The 21,763-nt window shown below is 47.0% G+C and overlaps 1 protein-coding gene and 1 long non-coding RNA gene across 4 annotated transcripts; one reads left to right on the top strand and one right to left on the bottom strand.

Annotated features, from left to right (window-relative positions):
- The first annotated feature begins 297 nt into the window (after positions 1 to 297).
- On the top strand, positions 298 to 20,728 carry LOC132390126 (ribonuclease inhibitor-like). 3 transcript variants are annotated; one of them, XM_059962721.1, is made up of 6 exons: positions 298 to 683; positions 13,473 to 13,559; positions 18,194 to 18,364; positions 18,520 to 18,690; positions 18,848 to 19,015; positions 19,180 to 20,728. In XM_059962721.1, the coding sequence occupies exons 1-6, from the start codon at positions 310 to 312 to the stop codon at positions 19,265 to 19,267; spliced, it is 1,059 nt and encodes a 352-aa protein (XP_059818704.1). In that variant the 5' UTR covers positions 298 to 309; the 3' UTR covers positions 19,268 to 20,728. The 3 variants fall into 3 exon arrangements, with proteins under 3 accessions (XP_059818704.1, XP_059818705.1, XP_059818706.1); XM_059962722.1 differs by lacking the exon at positions 18,194 to 18,364; XM_059962723.1 differs by lacking the exon at positions 18,520 to 18,690.
- Positions 14,142 to 19,418, bottom strand: LOC132390125 (uncharacterized). The gene is made up of 3 exons (XR_009510793.1): positions 19,352 to 19,418; positions 17,949 to 18,078; positions 14,142 to 14,197 (listed from the first exon to the last, which is right to left on the bottom strand). It is a non-coding gene; the product is annotated as an uncharacterized LOC132390125 (long non-coding RNA).
- Positions 20,729 to 21,763: the final 1,035 nt, after the last annotated feature.

Below are 21,763 nucleotides of genomic sequence, written 5' to 3'. Positions count from 1 at the left end.
GGTCAGATGGCCTTCAGAGGAGTGTACGAGAGGAAGATTGTGTTTACAGATGGAGATTTGATCAACTACAATCTGCAGCCTTCCCAGTTCCTGTCCGGGTTCCTGATGGAGCTTTTGGAGAGAGAGGATTCCGCTCGGAGCGTGGTGTACACATTCCCACACCTCACTATCCAAGAGTTTGTAGCTGCAGTCGCACAATTCCTGAATCCACATCCCGGGGATATCCTGAAATACCTCACTGAAGCCCACAACACGACAGATGGACGATTTGAGGTATTTCTTCGTTTTGTTGCTGGTCTCTCCTCCCCAATGACAGCTCGGGGCCTGGAGGAGTTTCTGTGTCCATTTCCTCATCAAACAACCTGCCGGGTGATTGACTGGGTGAAGGAGGAGGTTCAACGCCAGAGTGGAAACACAGTGAGTGAAGCTGGTAAAAGGAGCCTCCTGAACACATTGCACTACCTGTTTGAGTCTCAGAATAGTGGACTGGCTCAGGCCGCACTGGAATCTGTGGAAACACTTTCATTCCGTGGAATGACACTGACCCCGATTGACTGCGCGGTCCTGTCTCATGTCATCGGACTCTGTGATACAATAAAACACCTGGACCTGGGGAACTGCCACATTCAGTGTGAAGGAATCCAGCGGCTGGGTCCCGGGCTGCACAAGTGCCAGGATTTGAGGTAACTTGATTTATCTCTCATTCTGAACTGTGAGAGTGTCTCATTGTGTTGTTTCAATGTAAAGGGATTTCGGTAAATTTGTAGTAAATCAGATTGTGAAAAATTTTGACAAATGCCCAGGGGATCGGTCAGTAATTCCCCAAGGACGGGAGGGTTATGAGGTTCCTAGTGAAGGGATGTTGGAGACTTCATCAGATCAGTGAACAATGGCCATTGGTTTAATGGTAGTAAATCACAGGAATGGCCGTGTTTCTCGCTGCCTGTGACACGTCCATTGACAATATTCCTTCTCACTGTTACTGACACCCAGACCGACACTGACTGCAGCAGGTGGGTCAGAGATTCACACCCCCTTCCCGGTGAGGGACAAGAGACCGTCAGCAGACTGTCCCAGTGAGAAGGAAAGAAATACCATTGTGAGATTGTCCTCACACTGCCATTCCCCGTGTGTGACTTTGCTCACTTCCAGACACGCAAAGAGCAAGGGTGCATCTCCTCTGGGCCTCTGTTCAGACCCAACACACACGTACAAAAAAATTCTGCATCCTCTCATCTTGCAGGATTATCGTTTACCCTTGGAATCCTCCTGTGGGACCTCTCATCCCAAACCCCCTTCCATTCTTTGGAATCTCGCCCCTATCCCCATTCCTCCTGTGGGTTCTCGATTACTCTTTTCTCATCCTTCTGTGGGAAGTCTTTTCCACACAACCCCCCCCCACCGTGAAATCTCTCCTCCCCATCCTCCTTCCTCCTGTGGGATCTCTCTTCCCCATCTCCCTTCCCCGTGTGGGATCTCTCTTCCCCATCCCTCCTCCTCCTGTGGGATCTCTCTTCCCCATCCCCCATCCACCTGTGGGATCTCTCTTCCCCAACTCCCTTTCACCTCTGAGATCACTCTTCTCCATCCCCCTTCCTTCTATGGATTTCTCTTCCCCACCCCCCTTCCTCCTGTGGGTTCTCTCTCCCCCATTGACTTCTTCCTGTTGGATCTCTCTTTGGCATGCCCCATTGTCCTGTGGAATTTCTCTACCCATCCCTCTTCCCCTTGTGAGATTTCTCTTCCTAATCCCACATCCTTCTGTGGGAACTCTCTTCCACATCCCTCCTACTCCTGGCCAATCTCTCAACCCCTTCCCCCTTAATCCTGTTTAATCTCTCTCTATATCCCCCTTCCTCCCATGGGATCTCTCTTCCCATGCCTCATCCTGCTGTGGGATCTCTCTTCCCCATCCCCCTTCCTCCTGTGGGTTCTCTCTACCCCATCCCCCTTCCTCCTTTGGGATCTCTCCTCCCCATCCCCATCTCGCCTGTGGGAACTCTCCTCCCCATAGAATCATAAAATCATAGAACACTACAGCACAGAAAACAAGACATTCGGTCCTTCTAGTCTGTACCGAAACCTTATTCCGCTAGTCCCATTGACCTGCACCCAGTCCATAATCCTCCAGTCCTCTCCCATCCATGTATCTATCCAATTTATTCTTAAAGCTTAAGAGTGAGTCCCCATTTTCCACATCAGATGGCAGCTCATTCCACACTCTCACCACCCTCTGAGTGAAGAAGTCTCTCCTAATGCTCCCCCTAAACATTTGCCCTTTCACGCTGAAGCCATGTCTGCTCATATTTATCTCTCCTAATCTATGTGGAAAGAGCCTATTCGCATTTACCCTGTCTATACCCTCATAATTTTGTAAACCTCTATCAAATCTCCCCTCATTCTTCTATGCTCCAAGGAATAAAGTCCTAACCTGTTCAATCTTTCCTTGTAACTCAACTCCTGAAGACCCGGCAACATCCTAGTAAATCTTCTCTGCACTTTATCAAACTTACTGATATCCTTCCTATAGTTAGGTGATCAGAACTGCACACGATACTCCAAATTTTGCCTCACCAATGTCTCATACAACCTCACCATAATATTCCAACTCCTATACTCAGTACTTTGAGTTATGAATGCCAGGGTGGCAAAAGCCTTCTTTACAACCCTGTCTACCTGTGACGCCACTTTCAGGGAATTATGTATCTGAACCCCCAGCTCCCTTTGTTCCTCCGCACTCTTCAGTGCCCTACCGTTTATCGTGTATGTCGTACCTTGATTTGTCCTTCCAAAATGGAACACCTCACACTTGTCTGCATTAAATTCCATCTGCCATTTTCTGGCCTATTCTTCCAGTTGGTCTAGATCCCTCTGCAAGCTTTGAAAGCTTTCCTCGCTGTCCACAACGCATCTACTTAGTGTCATCCACAAACCTGTTGATGCAATTCATCACATTATCATCTACATCATTGATATAGACAACAAACAACAATGGTCCCAGTACAGATCCCTGAGACACACCACTAGTCACGGGCCTCCAGTCTGAGAAGCAATCATCCAATACCACTCTCTGTCTTCTCCCACACAGATAATTTGAATCCAGTTTACAACCTCTCCATGGATACCTAGTGTCAGGACCTTTAGAACTAACTTATTACGTGGGACCTTGTCAAAGGCCTTACAAAAGTCAATGTAGACAACAACCACAGCCTTTCCTTCATATGCATTCTTGGTAACATCCTCGAAAAACACTACAGGATTCATTAAACATGATCTACCACACACAAAGTCATGTTGACTATCTTTAATCAGCCCTTGGCTGTCCAAATCCTTGTATATCCGATCTCTCAGAAAACCTTCCAATAATTTACGTAGTACTTATGTCAGGCTCACTGGCCTGTAATTACCTGGTGTACTTTTGGAGCCTTTTTCAAACAACGGAACAACATGAGCTACCCTCCAATCCTCCGGCACTGCACCCGTGGCTGAGGATATTTTAAATATTTCTGCCAGGGCCCCTGCAATTTCTACACTAGACTTTCTCAAGGTCCGAGGAAATATCATGTCAGTTCCGGGGGATTTATCTACCTTTATCTGCAGTAAGGCAGCAAGCAGCTCCTCCTCTTTAATCTCTATATGTTCCATGACACTACTGTTTGTTTGCTTTAATTCCATATCCGCTATGCCAGTTTCCTGAGTAAACACTGACACAAAAAACTGTTTAAGATCTCCCCCATCTCGTGAGGCTCCAACATAGACGACCACTCTGATCTTCCAGGGGACCAATTTTGTCCTTTACTATCCCTTTACTCGTAATTTACTGAAGAAACCCTTTGGGTTTACCTTCATATTATCTGCCTAAACAACCTCATGTCTTCTTTTTGCTTTCCTGATTTCCTTCTTTAATATTCCCTTACATTTTCTATACACTTCAAGTACCTCATTTGTCCCTTGTTGCCTTTACCTGCTAAACGCCTGCTTAACCACATCACCAATATCCCTTGAAAACCAAGGTTCCCTCTGCCTGTTAACTTTGCCTTTAATCCTGGCAGGAACATGCAAACTCTGCACTCTCAAAATTTCACCCTTGAAGGTGTTCCACTTACTGAACACATCCTTGCCAGAAAACAACTTATCCCAATCCACTCTTCTCAGATCCTCTCTCATTTCCACAAAATTGGCCCTTCTCCATTTTAGAACCTTAACTGGTGGACCTGTCCTATCCTGATCCAAAATTATCTTGAAACTAATGACATTATGGTGACTGGACCAAAAATGTTTGCTTACAGATACTTCTATCACCAGACCAGTCTGGTTCCCGAATAGGAGATCAGGTACTGCACCCTCTCTCGTTGGTACCTCAACATATTGATTTAGAAAACTTTCCTGAACATATTTGACAAACTCCACGTCATCTGACTCTTTCTCAGAGTGGGTGTCCCCATCAATATGTGGAAAGTTAAAATCCCCTACGATTACAACTTTCTGTTTCTTACATTGGTGTGCTACCTCTCTACAGATTTGCTCCTCCAATTTTCTCTGCCTATTGGGTGGTCTATAATACAACCCTATTAGTGTGGTCACACCTTTCCCGTTCCTCAGCTATACCCATATGGCCTCTGTAGATGAACCCTCTGGGCTCTCCCGTCTATGCACAGCTGTGATATTCTCCCTGACTGGCAATGCCACTCCACCCCCTTTCATCCCTCCCCCCTATCACATCTGAAACAATGGAAACCCAGAATATGAAGCTGCCAGTCCTGCCCCTCCTGCAAAACCAAGTCTTACTAATAGCAATAATGTCAAAATTATCATGTGCCAATCCACGATCTAAACTCATCTGCCTTACCTGCAATACCCCTTGCATGGAAATAGATGCACCTGAGAACATTTCTATCACGTACAGACCTTTGATATCTGTCTATACAAGCAGTCATCGCATGACCCTTGTCCTCCTCCACTTCACTATCTGCTCTCACACTCTACCCCCTCCGCCTACAATCTAGTTTAAAACCCCCGGAGCAGAACTTGCTAAGCTACGGGCAAGGATATTAGTCCCCTCCAGTTCAGGTGCAAACTGTCCAATTCGAACTGGTCGCACCTCCCCTGGAAGAAATCCCAATTGTCCAGAAACATGAACCCCTCCCTCATGAACCATCCCCTCAGCCACGTATTCAGCTGCATTATCTTCCTATTTCTAGTCTCACTAGCACACGGCACAGTTAGCAATCCACCTGTGTGATCTCACTTTCCCAACCCCCTTTCATCCTCTGGGCTCTCTGTTCCCACTCCCCCTTCCTTCCAACTGTTGGATCTCTCCTCAGCATCCACCTTCCTCCTGTGGGATTTCTCATCACCATCCCCCTTTCTTCCGTGGGATCTCTCATTCCCATCCCCCTTCCTTCTGTGGGATCTCTCACTCCAATCCCCCTTCCTGGCGTGGAATATCTCTTTCCCATCCGTCTTCCTTCTGTGGGATCTCTCATCACCAGCTCCCTTCCCCCTGATGAATTTCTCTTCCCCATCCCCATTCCGACAGGGGAATCCCTCTTCTCCACACCCCATGCTCCTGTAGGATCTCTCTTCCGCATCCCCTTTCACCCTCTGGGGCCTCGGCTCCCATCCCACTTCCATCTGTGGGATCTCACTTCCCCATCAACTTCCTGCTGTTGGATCTCTCTTCCGCATCCCCCTTCCTCCTGTGGCATTTAACCTCCCCACCCCTTTCTTCCTGTGGGATCTCTGTTCCCTATCCCATTTCCTACTGTGGGATCTCTCTTCCCCATCCCACTTCCTCCCATAGCATTTATTTTTCCCATCCCTCTTCCTCCTATGGGATCTCTCCTACTCATCCCCCAGCCTCCTGTATGATCTCGCTTCCCCACCCACTTCCTTCTGTTTCGTCTCTCGTCCCCATCCCCATCATCCTATGGGATCTCTATTCCCCATTCCTCTTCCTTCTGTGAGATCTCTCTTCCCCATCCCACTTCCTCCTGTGGGATCTCTCTTCCACATCCCCCTTACTCCGGTGGGATTGCTTTTCCCCCTCCCCTTTCCTCCTGTGGGATCTCTCTTCCCCATCTTCCCGCCTTAGTGAACTCTACTCCCCACACCCCTTCATAGAATCATAAAATCATAAAACACCAGCGCACAGAAAACAAGCCATTCGGCCCCTGCTCTGTGCTGAAACTTTATTCCACTTGTCCCATTGACCTGTACCCAGTCCATAACCTTCCAGACCTCTCCCATCCATGTATCTATCCAATTTATTCTTAAAGCTTAAGAGTGAGTCCACATTTTCTACATCAGATGGCAGCTCGTTCCACACTCTCACCACATTCTCAGTGAAGAATTTCCCCCGATACCTTTCCCCTTTCACCCCGAAGCCAAGTCCTCTTGTAATTTATCTCTCCTAATCTTATGTGGAAAGAGCCTATTCGCATTTACCCTGACTATACCCCTCAGAGTTTTGTAAACCACTTTGAAATATTCCCACATTCTTTTATGCTCCAAGGAATAAAGTCCTAACCTGTTCAATCTTTCCCTGTAACTCAACTCCTGAAGACCCGGCAACATCCTAGTAAATCTTCTCTGCACTTGTTCAACCTTACTGATATCCTTCCGATAGTTCAGTTTTCAGAACTGCACAGAATACTCCAGATTTGGCCTTACCGATGTCCTATACAACCTCACCATAACATTCCAACTCCTATACTCAATACTTTGATTTATGAATGCCAGGATGCCAAAAGCCTTCTTTACAACCCTGTCCACCTGTGACGCCACTTTCAGGGAATTATGTATCTGAACTCCCAGATCCCTTTGACCCTCCGCACTCCTCAGTGCCCTACCAGTTACTATGTATGTCCTGCCTTGATTTGTCCTTCCGAAATGCAACACCTCACACATTTCTGCATTAAAGTGGTGAATAGTGGTGTGCCTCAGGGATCTGTACTGGGTCCAATGTTGTTTGTCATATACATTAATGTTCTGGATGAAGGAATGGTAAATTGGATTAGTAAGTATGAAGATAATACTAAGATAGGTGACGTTGTGGATAATGAAGGTTTTCAAAGCTTGTTGTTCAAAGATTTAGGCCACTGAGAAGAGTGGGCTGAAAGGTGGTAGATGGAGTTTAATGTTGATATGTGTGAGGTGATACATTTTGGTAGGAATAATCCAAAAAGGACATATATGGTAAATGGTAGGGCACTGAGGAATGCAGTAGAACAGTGATCCAGGAAAAAATGGTGCATAGTTCCCAGAAGGTGGAATCTCATGTGGATAGGTTGGTGGTGAAAACTTTTGGTATGCTGGCCTTTATAAATCAGAGCATTGAGTATAAGAGTTGGGATGTAATGTTAAAATTGTACAAGGCATTGTTAAGGCCAAATTTGGAGTATTGTGTACAGTTCTGGTCACCTAATTATAGGAAAGATGTCAACAAAACAGAGAGAGTACAGAATAAATTTACCAGAATGTTACCTAGGTTTCAGCACCTACGTTACAGGGAAAGATTGAACAAGTTAGGTCTTTATTCTTCGGAGCGTAGAAGGAAGAGGGGGGACTTGAAAGAGGTATTTAAAATTATGAGCGGGATAGATAGAGTTGACGTGGATAGTCTCTTTCCATTCAGAGTAGGGGAGAATCGAACAAGAGGGAATGAGTTGAGAGTGAAAGGGCAAAAGTTTAGGGGTAACACAAGGGAGAACTTCTTTACTCAGAGAGTGGTAGCTATGTGGAACGAGCTTCCAGTCGAAGTGGTAGAGGCAGGTTCGATTTTGTCATTTAAAAAAAATTGGATAGGTATATGGACAGGAAAGGAATGGAATGGGTGGTTATTGGCTGAGTGCAGGTAGCTGGGGCTAGGTGAGAGTGAGCATTCGGCACAGACCAGAAAGGCTGAGATGGTCTGTTTCCATGCTGTGATTGTTATATTGTTAAATGTCATACGTCATAAATTCCATCTGCCATTTTTTGGCCCATTTTTCCAGTTGGTCCAGATCCCTCTGCAAGCTTTGAAAGCCTTCCTCGCTGTCCACAACACCTCCAATCTTAGTGTCATCAGCAAACCTGCTGATCCAATTAATCACATTATCATCTAGATCATTGATATAGACAACAAACAACAATGGTCCCAGCACAGATCCCTGAGACACAACACCAGTCTGTGAAACAATCATCCACTACTACTCTCTGTCTTCTCTGACACAGCCAATTTCAAATCCAGTTTACAACCTCTCCATGGATACCTAGTGTCTGAACATTTTGAACTAACTTATTACGTGGGACCTTGTCAGAGGCCTTACAAAAGTCCAAGTAGACAACATCCACAGCCTTTCCTTCATATGCATTCTTGGTAACCTCCTGGAAAAACACTACAGGATTCATTAAACACAATCTACCACATACAAAGCCATGTTGACTATCGTTAATCAGCCCTTGGCTGTCCAAATCCTTCTATATCCGATCTCTCAGAACAACTTCTGATAATTTACCTACTACTGATGTCAGGCTCACTGGCCTGTAATTACTTGGTGTACTTTTGGAGCCTTTTTCAAACAACGGAACTACATGAGCTACCCTCCAATCCTCTGGCACTGCACCCCTGGCTGAGGACATTTTAAATATTTCTGCCAGGGCTCCTGCAATTTCTACACTAGTCTCCCTCAAGATACGAGGGAATATCATGTCAGTTCCGGGGGATTTATCTATCATTATTTACTGTGAGGCAGCATGCAGCTCCTCTTTAATCTCTATATGTTCCATGACACTACTGTTTGTTTGCCTTAATTCCATATCCACTATGCCAGTTTCCTGAGTAAACACTGACACAAAAAACTGTTTAAGATCTCCCCCATCTCGTGAGGCTCCAACATAGACGACCTCTCTGATCTTCTCGGGGACCAATTTTATCCTTTACAATCCTTTTACTCTCAATATACTTGTAGAAACCCTTCGGGTTTACCTTCACATTATCTGCCAAAGCAACCTCATGTCTTCTTTTTGCCTTCCTGATTTCCTTCTTTAGTATTCCCTTACATTTTCTATACTCTTCAAGTACCTCATTTGTTCCTTGTTACCTATACCTGCTAAACACCTACTTAACCAGATTGCCAATATCCCTTGAAAACCAAGGTTAACCTCTGCCTGTTAACTTTGCCTTTAATCCTGGCAGGAACATGCAAACTCTGCACTCTCAAAATTTCACCCTTGAAGGCGTTCCACTTACTGAACACATCCTTGCCAGAAAACAACTTATTCCAATCCACTCTTCCCAGATCCTCTCTCATTTCCACAAAATTGGCCCTTCTCCAATTCAGAACCTTAACTGGTGGACCAGTCTGATTCTTATCCATAATTATCTTGAAACTAATGACATTATGGTCACTGGACACAAAATGTTCACCTACACATACTTCTGTCACCTGACCTGTCTGGGTCCGTAATAGGAGATCAGGTACTGCACCCTCTCTTGTTGGTACCTCAACATATTGATTTAGAAAACTTTCCTGAACACATTTGACAAACTCCACACCATCTAACCCTTTCTCAGAGTGGGAGACCCCGTCAATATGTGGAAAGTTAAAATCCCCTAACGATTACAACTTCCTGTTTCTTATATTGATGTACTACCTATCTACAGATTTGCTCCTCCAATTCTGACTATAGGGCGGTCTATAATACAACCCTATTAGTGTGCTCACACATTTCCCGTTCCTCAGCTCCACCCATATGGCCTCTGTACACAATCCCTCCATCTACGCACAGCTGTCATATTCTCCGTGAATCGTCATGCCACTCCTTCCCCTTTCATCCCTACCCCCATCACCTCTGAAACAATTGAACATGAAGCTGGCCTTTTAAAAAAATATAAAAGTGGATAATTCTCCGGATCCTGACAGGATATTCCCTAGGACCATGACGGAGGTTAGTGTAGAAATAGCAGGGGCTCTGACAGAAGTATTTCAAATTTCATTAGAAACAGGGATGGTGCCGGAGGATTGGCGTATTGCTCATGTGGTTCCATTGTTCAAAACGGGTTCTAAGAGTAAACCTAGCAATTAAAGGCCTGTCAGTTTGACGTCAGTGGTTGGTAAATTAATGGAAAGTATTCTTAGAGATGGTATATATAATTATCTGGATAGACAGGGTCTGATTAAGAACAGTCAACATGGATTTGTACGTGGAACGTCATGTTTGACAAATCTGATTGAATTTTTTTAAGGGGTTACGAGGAAATTTGACGAGGGTCATGCAGTGGATATTGTCTATATGGACTTCAGTAAGGCCTTTGACAAGGTTCTGCACAGAACGATTCAATCGTTAGGTATTAATATTGAATTAGTAAAATTGATTCAACAGTGGCTACATGGGAGATGCCAGAGAGTAGTGGTGGATAACAGTTTGTCAGTTTGGAGGCCGGTGACTAGTGATGTGCCTGAGGGATCTGTATTGGATCCAATGTTGTTTGTCATATACATTAATGATCTGGATGATGGGGTGGTAAATTGGGTTAGTATGTATGCAGATGATACTAAGGTAAGTGGTGTTGTGGATATAGAAGAAGGTTTAATAAGTCTGCAGAGAGATTTAGGTCACTTAGAAGAGTGGGCTTAAAGATGACAGATGGAGATTAATGCTGATAAGTGTGAGGTGCTACATTTTAGTAGGAATAATCCGAATAGGACATACATGGTAAATTATAGGGCATTGAAGATTGCAGTAGAACTGTGTGATCCAGGAATAATGGTGCATAGTTCCCAGAAGGTTGAATCTCATGTGGATAGGGTGCTGAAGAAAGCTTTTGGTATGCTGGCCTTTGTAAATCAGGGCATTGAGTATAGGAGTTGAGATGTAATGTTAAAATTGTACAAGGCATTGGTAAGGCCGAATTTGGAATACTGTGTACAGTTCTGGTCACTGAATTATAGGAAAGATATCAACAAAATAGAGAGCGTATAGAGACAATTTAATTGAATGTTACCTGGGTTTCAGCAACTAAGTTACAGGGAAAGATTGAACAAGTTAGGTCTTTACACTTTGGAACGTAGAAGGTTGAGAGGGAAATTGAAAGAGGTATTTAAAATTATGAGGGGGGTAGATAGAGTTGACGTGGATAGGCTTTTTCCATTGAGAATAGGGGAGATTCAAACAAGAGAACATAAGTTGAGAGTTAGGGGGCAAACGTTTCAGGGTAACACAAGGGGGGAATTTCTTTACTCAGAGAGTGGTAGCTGTGTGGAATGAGCTTCCAGTAGAAGTGGTAGAGGCAGGTTCAGTATTGTCATTTAAAGTAAAATTGGATAGGTATATGGACAGGAAAGGAATGGAGTGTTATGGGCTGACTGCGGGCCAGTGGGACTAGGTAAGAAAATGCGTTCGGCACGGACTAGAAGGGCCAAAATGGGCTGTTACCGTGCTGTAATTGCTATATGGTTATGTAGTTATTAGTCCTGTCCCTCCTGCAACCAAGTCTTACTAATAGCAATAATGTCAAAATCATCAAGTGCCAATCCACAACCTAAACTCATCTGCCTTACACACAATACTCCTTGCATTGAAATAGATGCAACTGAGAACATTTCTATCACATACGAATAATTGATATCTGTCTATACAAGCAGTCCTGGCATGACCCTTCACCTCCTCCACATCATGATCTAATCTAACAATCTGGTTCCCGTCCCACTGCGATCTAGTATAAAACACCCGGAGCAGAACTTGCTCACCTACCGGCAAGGATGTTAGTCCCCTCCAGTTCAGGTGCAAACTATCCAATTCAAACTGGTCCCACCTCCCCTGGAAGAAAGCCCAATTGTCCAGAAACATGAACCTCTCCCTCATGCACCATCCCCTCAGCCACGTATTTAGCTGCATTATCTTCCTACTTCTAGCCTCAGTAGCACGTGGCACGGGTAGCAATCCACCTGTAGGATCTCACTTCCCCATCCCCCTTCGTCCTGTGGGATATCCCTTCCCTATCCGCCATCCTCATGTGGGATCTCTCCCACAACCCCTCCCTCCTGTGGGATCTCTCTTGCCCATCCCCCTTCCTCCTGTGGAATCTCTCTTCCCCATCATATTACTCCTGTGGGATCTCTCTTATCCATCCCCTTTCCTCCTTAGGGATCCCTCTTCCTCATCCCCTTCCACCTGCGACATCTCTCTCCTCATAACCCTTCCTCTAATGGGAGCTCTCTTCCAAATCCTCTTCCTCCTGAGGCATCTCTCTTCCCCATCTCCCTTCCTTCTCTGGGATCACTCTTCCCCATCCCCTTCCTCCTGCAGGACCTCTCTTCCCCATCCCCTTCCTTCTCTGGGATCACTCTTCCGCATCCCACATCCTCCTATGGGATCTCTATTCCCAACCCCCTTGCACCTGTGGGATCTCTCTTCCCCATCCTCCATTCTCCTGTAGGATCTCTCTTCCCCCATCCCACTTCCTCCGGTGGTATAACTCTCTCCCATCTCCCTCCTGGGGAACGCTCTTCGCTATCCCACTTCCGCCTTTGGGATCTGTACACAGTCCCCGTTTCTCCTTTGGGACCTCTCTTCCCCATCCCCCTTCTTCCTGTGGGATCTCTCTTCCCCATCCCCCTTCCTCCTGTGGGGTCTCTCTTCACCATTCCCCTTCCTCCTGTGGGATCTCTCTCCCACATCCCCCTTCCTCCTGTAGAGTCTCTCTCCCGCATCACCCTTCCTCCTGTGGGGTCTCTCTTCTGCATCCCCCTTCCTCCTGTGGGATCTCTCTTCCCCATTCCTCTTCCTCCTTTGGGATCTCTCTTCCCCATCCCCCTTCCTCCTGTACGATCTGTCTTCCCCATTCACCTACCTCCTGTGGGGTCTCTCTTCTCCATCCCCCTTCCTCCTGTGGCGTCTCTCTTCCGCATCCCCCTTTCTCCTGTGGGATCTCTCTTCCCCATCCCCCTTCCTCCTGCGGGATCTCTCTTCCCCATCCCCCTTCCTCTTGTGGGATCTCTCTTCCCCATCCCACTTCCTCCTGTGGGATCTCTCTTCCCCATCCCCCTTCCTCCTGTGGGATCTCTCTTCCCCATCCCCCTTCCTCCTGTGGGATCTCTCTTCCCCATCTCCCTCCCTCCTGTGGGATTTCTCTTCCTCATCCCCCTTCCCTCTGTGGGGTCTCTCTTCACCATCCCTTTAGCTCGGGGGGGGGGGTCTATTTTACTGTGTCCCATTGACATTTCTGCATTTCTGTGTGGAACATTTTGTTGAGCCATGTGGAAATGAGAGAGAATATGTGGACTTTACAGGGTCACACCGACAGACTAAATTATTGACATTCGTCGAATACCCTGGAGCTGGGCAGTGAGGGACATTGACAGTGATGGGAATTCTGATCAGTGATTTACTGAAGAGTTTAATGTTTCCTGAAATATCCGAGTGAGTGAAATTCCCTCAGATCCACGGTTTGAATCACTTTGTTCATCAATCTGTCTGTTTGTGTTTAGACTTGGGGAGAACGACGTGGGAGATTCAGGAGTGAAACTGGTGTCTGCGGCTCTGAGGAACCCGGAGTGTAAAATACAGAAACTGGAGTAAGTACCAGACTGTGGGAGATTGTGTTAACAGTCACTGGGTGTCTGACACTGAACATTACTGTGATCAGTAGAAACAAACAAACATAGAAATCATACAGGACAATACAGGCCCTTTGGCCCACAAAGCTGTGCTGAACATGTTTCTACCTTAGAATTACCTACGTTTTACCCATAGTGCTCTATATTTCTGAGCTCCATGTAACCATCCTGGAGTTTAAAGATCCGATCGTTTCCGCCTCCACCACCGCTGCCAGCAGCCCATTCCACACACTCACCACTCTCTGTGTAAAAAACTTACCCCTGACCTCTGCTCTGTACCTACTTCCAAGCACCTTAAAACTATGCCCTCTCGTGCTAGCCATTTCAGCCCTGGAGTAAAGCCTCTGACTATCCGCACGATCAATGCCTCTCATTATCTTGTACACCTCTATCAAATCACCTCTCATCTTCCGTCACTCCAGGAGAAAAGGCCGAGTTCACTCAACCCTCTTCTCATAAGGAATGCTCCCCAATCCAGGCAAAATCCTTGTAAATCTCCTCTGCACCCTTTCTATGGCTCCCACATCCTTTCTGCAGTGAGGCGACCAGAACTGAGCACAGTACTCCAACTGGGGTCTGACCAAGGTCCTGCATAGCTGCAAAATGTAAGCATAAAACAAATACAGCATGGAAACAGGCCATCTCAGCCCTTCTAGTCTGTGTCGAATGCTTACTCTCACCTAGTCCCACCGACCTCCACTCAGCCCATAATCCTCCTTTCCTGTCCATTTACCTATCCAATTTTACTTTAAATGACAATACCGAACCAGCCTCTACCACTTCTACTGGAAGCTCATTCCATACAGCTCCCGCTCTCTGAGTAAAGAAATTCCCCCTCGTGTTACCCATTTAACTTTTGCCTCCTAACTCTCAAATCATGTCCTTCTGTTTGAATCTCTCCTACTCTCAATGGAAAAAGCCTATCCACGTCAACTCGATCTATCCCTCTTATAACCTCTCAACTCTAAAACGTTACCTCTCGACTCTTAAACAATCCTACGCCTTCTTAACCACAGAGTCAACCTGCATAGTAGCTTTGAGTCTCCTACGTACTCGGACCCCAAGATCCCTCTGATCCTCCACACTGCCAAGTCTTACCATTAATACTATATTCTGCCATCATATTTGACCTAGCAAATTGAACCACTTCACACTTATTTGGTTAGAACTCCATCTGCCACTTCTCAGCACAGTTTTGCATCCTATCAATGTCCCGTTGTAACCTCTGCCAGCCCTCCACACTATCCACAACACCCCAAACCTTTGTGTCATCATCAAATTTACTAACCCATCCCTCCACTTCCTCATTTATTGTGATTTATAAAAATCACAAAGACTTGGGGTCCCAGAACAGATCCCTGAGGCACTCCACTGGTCACCGGCCTCCATGCAGAATGTGACCCATCTACAACCACTCTTTGTCTTCTGTGGGCAAGCCAGTTCGGGATCCACAAAGCAATGTCCCCTTGGATCCCTAGCTTCCTTACTTTCTAAATATGTCTTGCATGGTGTACTTTCTCAAATGCCTTACTGAAATCAATATATACTGCATCTTCTTCCTTCATCAATGTGTTTAGTCACATCCTCAACAAAATCATTCAGACTCGGAAGGCACAACCTGCCTTTGACAAAGCCTTGCTGACTATTCCTAATCATATTTTGCCTCTCCAGATGTTCATAAATCCTATCTCTCAGGATCTTCTCATCAACTTACCAACCACTGAAGTAAGACTCCCTAGCCTATAATTTCCTGAGCTATCCCTACTCCCTTTCTTGAATATGTGAAAAACATCCGCAAACCTCCAATCCTCCGAAACCTCTCAGATCCTCAGTGATGATGCAAAGATCATCGTCAGAGGTTCAGCAATCTCCCCTCTCCCTTCCCACAGTAGCCTGGGGTACATCCCTTCATGGCCCTGTGACTTATCCAACTTGATGCTTTCCAAATGCCCCAGCACAGTTTCTTTCTTAATATCTACATTCTCAAGCTTTTCAGTCCACTGCAAGTCATCCCTACAATCGCCAAGATCCTTTTCCATCAAGAATGCTGAAGCAAATGATTCATTAAATACCTCCGCTATTTCCTCCGGTTCCATACACACTTTTCCATTGTCACACTTGTTTGGTCCCATTCTCTCACGTCTTATCCTCTTGCTCTTCGCATATTTGCAGAATGCTTTGGGGTTTTCCTTAATCCTGTCTGCCAAGGCCTTCTCATGGCCCCTTCTAGCTCTCCTGGTTTCATTCTTAAGCTCCTTCCTGCCAGCCTTATAATCTTCCAGATTCATATCATTACCGCATTTTTTGAACCTTTTGTAAGCTCTTCTTGACTAGATTTACAAAGGCCTTTGTGCACCACGGATCTTGTACCCTACCATCCTTTCCATGTCTGATTGGAACGTACCTACTCAGAACCCCACGCAAATATCCCCTGAACATTTTCTACATATCTTTGGTATGTTTCCCTGAGAACATCTGTTTCCAATTTATGCTTACAAGTTCCAGCCTGATAGCCTCATAGTTCCCCTTACTCCAATTAAAGGTTTCCCTAACTTACCTAATCCTATACCTGTCTAAAGGTATGGTAAAAGAGACAGAATTGTGATCACTATCTCCAAAATGCTGTCCCACTGAGAGACATGATACCTGGCCTGTTTCATTTCCCAATACCAGATCAAGTACAGCCTCCCCTTTTGTAGGCTTATCTACATATTGCGTCACAAAACCTTACTGAACACACCTAACAAACTCCACCCTATCAAAACACCTCAATCTAGGGAGATGCCAATCAATATTTGGGAGATTAAAATCTCACACCTCAACAACCCTGTTATTGTTACTGCTTTCCAGAATTTGACTCCCTATCTGCTCCTCGATGTCCCTGTTACTGTTGGGTAGTCTATACAAAACACCCAGTAAAGTTATTCACCCCCTTCCTGTTCCTAACTGTCACCCACAAAGACTCCGTAGACAACCCCTCCATGACGTCCTCCTTTTCTGCAGCCGTAACTCTATCTCAGATTAACAGTGCCACGTCCCCACCTCTTTTGCCTCCCTCCCTGTCCTTTCTGAAACATCTAAAGCCTGGCACTTGAAGTAGCCATTCCTGCCCCTGAGCCATCCTACTCTCTGTAATGGCCACAACATCATAGCTCCAAGAGCTGATCCACACTCGAAGCTCATCCGCTTTATTCATCATACTCCTTGCATTAAAATAGACACATCTCAAATGACTGGACTGAATGTGTCCCTTCTCTATCTCCTGCCTATCCTCCCTTTCGCATTCTCTCCAAATTTTCTCTATTTGTGAGCCATCCTTCCTCTACTCCGTCACATCAGTTCATTTCCAACCCCGAGCAATTCTATTTAAAATCTCCGCAACAGCCTTAGCAAACCTTGCTGCCAGGATATTGCTCCCCCCAGGATTCAAGTGCAACCCGTCCTTTCTGTGCAGGTCACACCTGCTCCAAAAGAGGTCCCAATGATCCATTAATCTGAATCCCTCCTTCCTGCTCCAATCCCTCAGCCATGCATTTATCCTTAACCTCATCCTATTCCTATTCTCACTGTCTAGTTGCACAGTCAGTAATCCTTTTTCTGAACTTACATGCTAACGCCCTGTAGTCTGTTTTCAGGACCTCTTCCCTTTTCCTACCTATGTCACTGGTACCAATATGTACCACGACCTCTGGCTGTTCTCACTCCCACTGCAGGCTATCTTGAATGCGATCTGAAAATCCTGGACCCTGGCACCAGGGAGGCAAACTACCATCATTCATGTGTTTCATTCCTGCATCCAAAGATTCGCCTGTCTGACCTGCTAACTACAGAATCCCCTATCTCTACTGCCATCCTCTTCCTTTCCCTGCTGTTCTGAACCACAGGGCCGGACTCTGTGCCAGAGACACGTCCACTGTTGCTTCCCCACCACCCTCCCCCCCTCCCGAGGCCGTCCCTCCCTCCAGCAGCACATGATCAGGAGTACTTATTGTCAAGCGGTACAGCCACTGGGGTACTCTGTAGTATCTCCTTCTTGCTCTCCAGTGCCTGCTTGTTGCCCTTCCTTCTCCTGACTGGCACCCACTTCTTCAGTCCCCCGTGGCCCCGGTGTGACCACCTGCCTGTAACTCCTCTCTATCACCTCCTCGCTCTCCCTGACCAGACGAAGATCATCGAGCTGCATATCCAGTTCCCTAACTCGGTCCCTAAGGAGCTGCAGCTTGACACACCGGGTGCAGATGTTGCCGTCCGGGAGGCTTGGAGTCTCCAGGATCTCCCACATCTGACACCGAGCACAGAAACCCAGCCTCACACACATGCTCTCTGTATTGTAAACAGATAACCTACCTCACCTCGACCCTTTATCGCCGAAGCCCCGTTGAGCCAAAGCCTTCCTACTCTGTCTCCCGCTCCTCTGACGCTCACTCTGTAAATCTGTCTTCCTTTTAAACTCTTCTCGCTGTTCTCACTGGCTGACCTGCAAAGTCATACTGAAGAAAAAAAATCAGTAATGGTGTTACTGATAAACAGTGGGGATTTGTACCGTCTCCTGTCTCTCTGTGTCCTTCACCCTCTCTCTCTCTCATCTCCAGGCTGTGGGGTGTCGGTCTCACAGATTCTGGTGCAGAGGATCTCGCCTCCGCTCTCAGTACAAACCCATCACTGACGGAGCTGAACCTGAGTTATAATAAACTGGGAGATTCAGGAGTGAAACTGGTGTCTGCGGCTCTGAGGAACCCGGAGTGTAAAATACAGACACTGTGGTAAGTACCAGACTGTGGGAGATTGTGTTTACAGTCACTGGGTGTCTGACACTGAACATTAATGTGATCAGTAATTGTGTTACTGATAAACACTGGGGATTTGTACCGTTTCTTGTCTCTCTCTGTCCTTCACCCTCACTCTCTCTCATCTCCAGGCTGAACAATGTCGGTCTCACAGATTCTGGTGCCGAGGATCTCGTCTCCGCTCTCAGTACAAACCCATCACTGACGGAGCTGAACCTGAGTGATAATAAACTGGGAGATTCAGGAGTGAAACTGGTGTCTGCGGCTCTGAGGAACCGGGAGTGTAAAATACAGAAACTGTGGTAAGTACCAGACTGTGGGAGATCGTGTTTACAGTCACTGGGTGTCTGACACTGAATATTAATGTGATCAGTAATTGTGTTACTGATAAACACTGGGGATTTGTACTGTCCCCTGTCTTTCTATGTCCTTCACCCTCACTCTCTCTCTCATCTCCAGGCTGATCCGTGTCGGTCTCACAGATTCTGGTGCCGAGGATCTCGCCTCCGCTCTCAGTACAAACCCATCACTGACGGATCTGAGCCTGGGATCAAACTCTCTGACAGACCAATCTGTCCCCGCTCTCCGCCGCCTCATACTGACCCTCCGGAGTCTGGAGTGGATCTGGTGAGTGTTTGTGTTAATGTTCAATGTGATAAAATATCAGCGGATCCGCGGGTTTTCTGGTGATATTTGTCTGTGAGTGTTGTTGAAACATTAACCCCGGTCCCCTGTTACTGACACTGTTGTGTAATCTGTTTATTTCATCTTTATTCTCCCATCTGTTTCAGGCTGGAGGGGAATCTGTTCAGTGAGACCGGGGAGAATGAACTGAGATCTCTGCGGGGAGTCAGACCCGGACTGAGAGTGTGGATCTGAACATCTGAATGTGTGAACATCCCCGCCCGCTGGATGGGGACATTTGGCCAACTCCCCGCCCACCCCTTTAACTCCCGCCCTTACCTTTAACGGCCGCGCGCCGGGGCTGATTCCCAACGGTTTTAACGGACCCGGCTCGGGCCCCGCGCTGCGTCCCGCAGTGACGTGTTTCCGCCTGTTGTCCGCCGGAAGTGCGAGTTCGAGACTCCCACGTGACACGCCGGAGAATTACCAAGACAGGAAGAACCCCGGGGCCGGGGCTCAGTCTGGGACACCGGTGTCCCGGGGTGGGGGCGATGATCCCGGGAGAGAATCCTTTTGCCCCCTTTCTGAGGAAGGTGCATTCGGCAGCCTGGCCGATATAATGATGTTAAATGGACAAATCCCTCGGCAGTGACCCTGGATCTGCAGCGATCCCGGACACAGCCCTGAAGTGTGATTTTATAATCATCGGTTCCCCGGTGCAGAGTGACGGTGAGAAACGGGACTGATTGTTCAACCGGTCACTCCTTGTCGCCGGTCAGTTAATTGTGTGTGACTGTGAGCAGATTATTTATTCCCGCACGTCAGCAGCTCATACATTGTTTAAGTTACTTTTGTAAATTTACTCACACCCGGGACCAGCCACAGAGAGAATTGTCCTCCACACTGTCCCATCACACACTTGCAATGCCAAACACACAGTGAAGTTCCGTCTGCACCATTCCATCACTCAATGAATTCCACCCTGCAAAATCTCATTTCAAGGAAGCAGACACCATCAATTTGCGGGAGACTCCCGGAACTCCCGGGAGAAGTGGGATGTCTGCAAGAGAGTAGCTCCTTAGCGGCCAGCCAGCGAGTTTAAATAGCGTTAGCTATGCGAATGAACGAATGACACCCGTTAAACTCACCTCAACAGTGATTTAACCCCCCACGGGCAATAGAAAAGTCACTGTTGCAAACAGTGCAGCGAGCAACACTGTCATTATTCCTGACCCCTATTAGGCAGAGGTACACTTTAGTGTAGTCTGTGGTGAAGTACGTTTAGTATTTTCTTTTTTTTTTAAATACTCTGCCATGGAGCGCTCTCTCCCTCTCCCTGCCCCTCTCAAAAAAATCGATTTGCGGGAGATTGTATATAATTCGCGGGCGTCAGGGAGCCGCGAACAATATGCGGGAGACTCCCGGAACTTCCGGGAGAGGTGGGATGTCCGACGCTTCACTTGAAATGGCCGCTGGGGAGGGAGTGACGGCTTTGGTAGAAGTGAGCACAAGAGAGGGAGGGACGCGCTGATTTAAAATGGGCGAATCCTTGGTTAATGTGGCCGCCAGGGATGGAGTGAGACACTGACTTACAATGGCCACTGTGACACACAGAATCTATGGTGAAGGAACGTGCGGTGCCCATGGATACAATCCCGGAATCGAGTGTGTTATTGATTGTAATAACAGTATTTTAATTTGTGTTTTATATTGTCTTGGGCGTTGTACATATGTTTTAAGTCCAATAATTTTGTCATTGAATAAACTAATGAATATATCTCAGATATTCACACATACATATATACATGTGGGTTTTGTTGAGGAGGGGTGAGGGGTTTGGGAGGAAGAGGAGTGATGGGACGAGGAGTGGACTGATGAGACGGTGAGAGTGGCGAAGTCACTGACTCAATAGGGGACGGAAAAGGGAGGGGCGAAAGTCCCTGACACAAACTGGTGGCCGACATGGAGATGATAAAGACGGGGTGAGGAGGAGAGAAACAACAGGAAGGGAGCGGGAGTGATGGAACGGGGAGGGAGGGGATGTAATGGGACGGGAGGGAATGGTCTGATTGGACAGTGTGGGGGGAGTGACGTTTTCAATAGTGGAGGATCAATGGGTGGTGACCATTTCCTTCACAAATAAGACGAACTGCAAGAAAGGGGGCGTGTTCGGAGACAAGGGGGAGCGGGGGGGGGGGGTGGTCGGGGACGCGGCCAGGGCTGACGAGACGGAGAGTTGAGTGTCCCAACAGAGGGAGAGAGGAGCGACTCACTCAACGACGGAGGGAAGGGAGTGGGTGAGGGAGCAGAATGATCCCAACAGAACATTTTCACCACTCAGGATGTGGTGGATGGCGGGAGAAAGGGGAAAGGATGTCAGGAGTCATGGGGTGGGTAGGGGAGTGAATCACTGGGTAAAAGACAGCGAAAGGGGGCGATGAGGAGAGGTGAAGACAGGCATCGAAATATGGCAACCCCATCCAGCATGCGATGCAGAGCATCGAGATGGCGGGGAGAGGAGAGCGAGGGGAGGGAGGGAAGGGGATTGCGAGTGATGGGATGGGAAGGAGGGTCTGACACTGTCACAAAATGGCTGTCGGCAGAAGGTTAAATGGAGAGTCAGGAGATCGGACACCGAGGGGAAGGAGAGGAGGGATGAGGAGTTGAGATTGAATAAACAGGAAGGGAAGTGAGTGGAAGGTGAGGAAAAGGGTGTGCCCCATTCTATGATGCACGGAGAGCGGTTGTCAA

The sequence above is a fragment of the Hypanus sabinus genome, unplaced genomic scaffold, assembly GCF_030144855.1.
Source record: "Hypanus sabinus isolate sHypSab1 unplaced genomic scaffold, sHypSab1.hap1 scaffold_779, whole genome shotgun sequence".
Taxonomy (NCBI): Eukaryota; Metazoa; Chordata; class Chondrichthyes; order Myliobatiformes; family Dasyatidae; genus Hypanus; species Hypanus sabinus.
The sequence above is the reverse complement of the archived record's forward strand: the minus strand, read 5'-3'. Positions and strand labels throughout refer to the sequence as shown.

Excerpts from the sequence above, each read along its gene's own strand:
- LOC132390126 (XM_059962721.1), top strand. The coding sequence starts at position 310 with ATGACAGCTCGGGGCCTGGAGGAGTTTCTGTGTCCATTTCCTCATCAA. Across the intron at positions 684-13,472 it reads CACAAGTGCCAGGATTTGAG|ACTTGGGGAGAACGACGTGG; the intron begins GTAACTTGATTT and ends GTTTGTGTTTAG. Across the intron at positions 19,016-19,179 it reads CGGAGTCTGGAGTGGATCTG|GCTGGAGGGGAATCTGTTCA; the intron begins GTGAGTGTTTGT and ends CATCTGTTTCAG.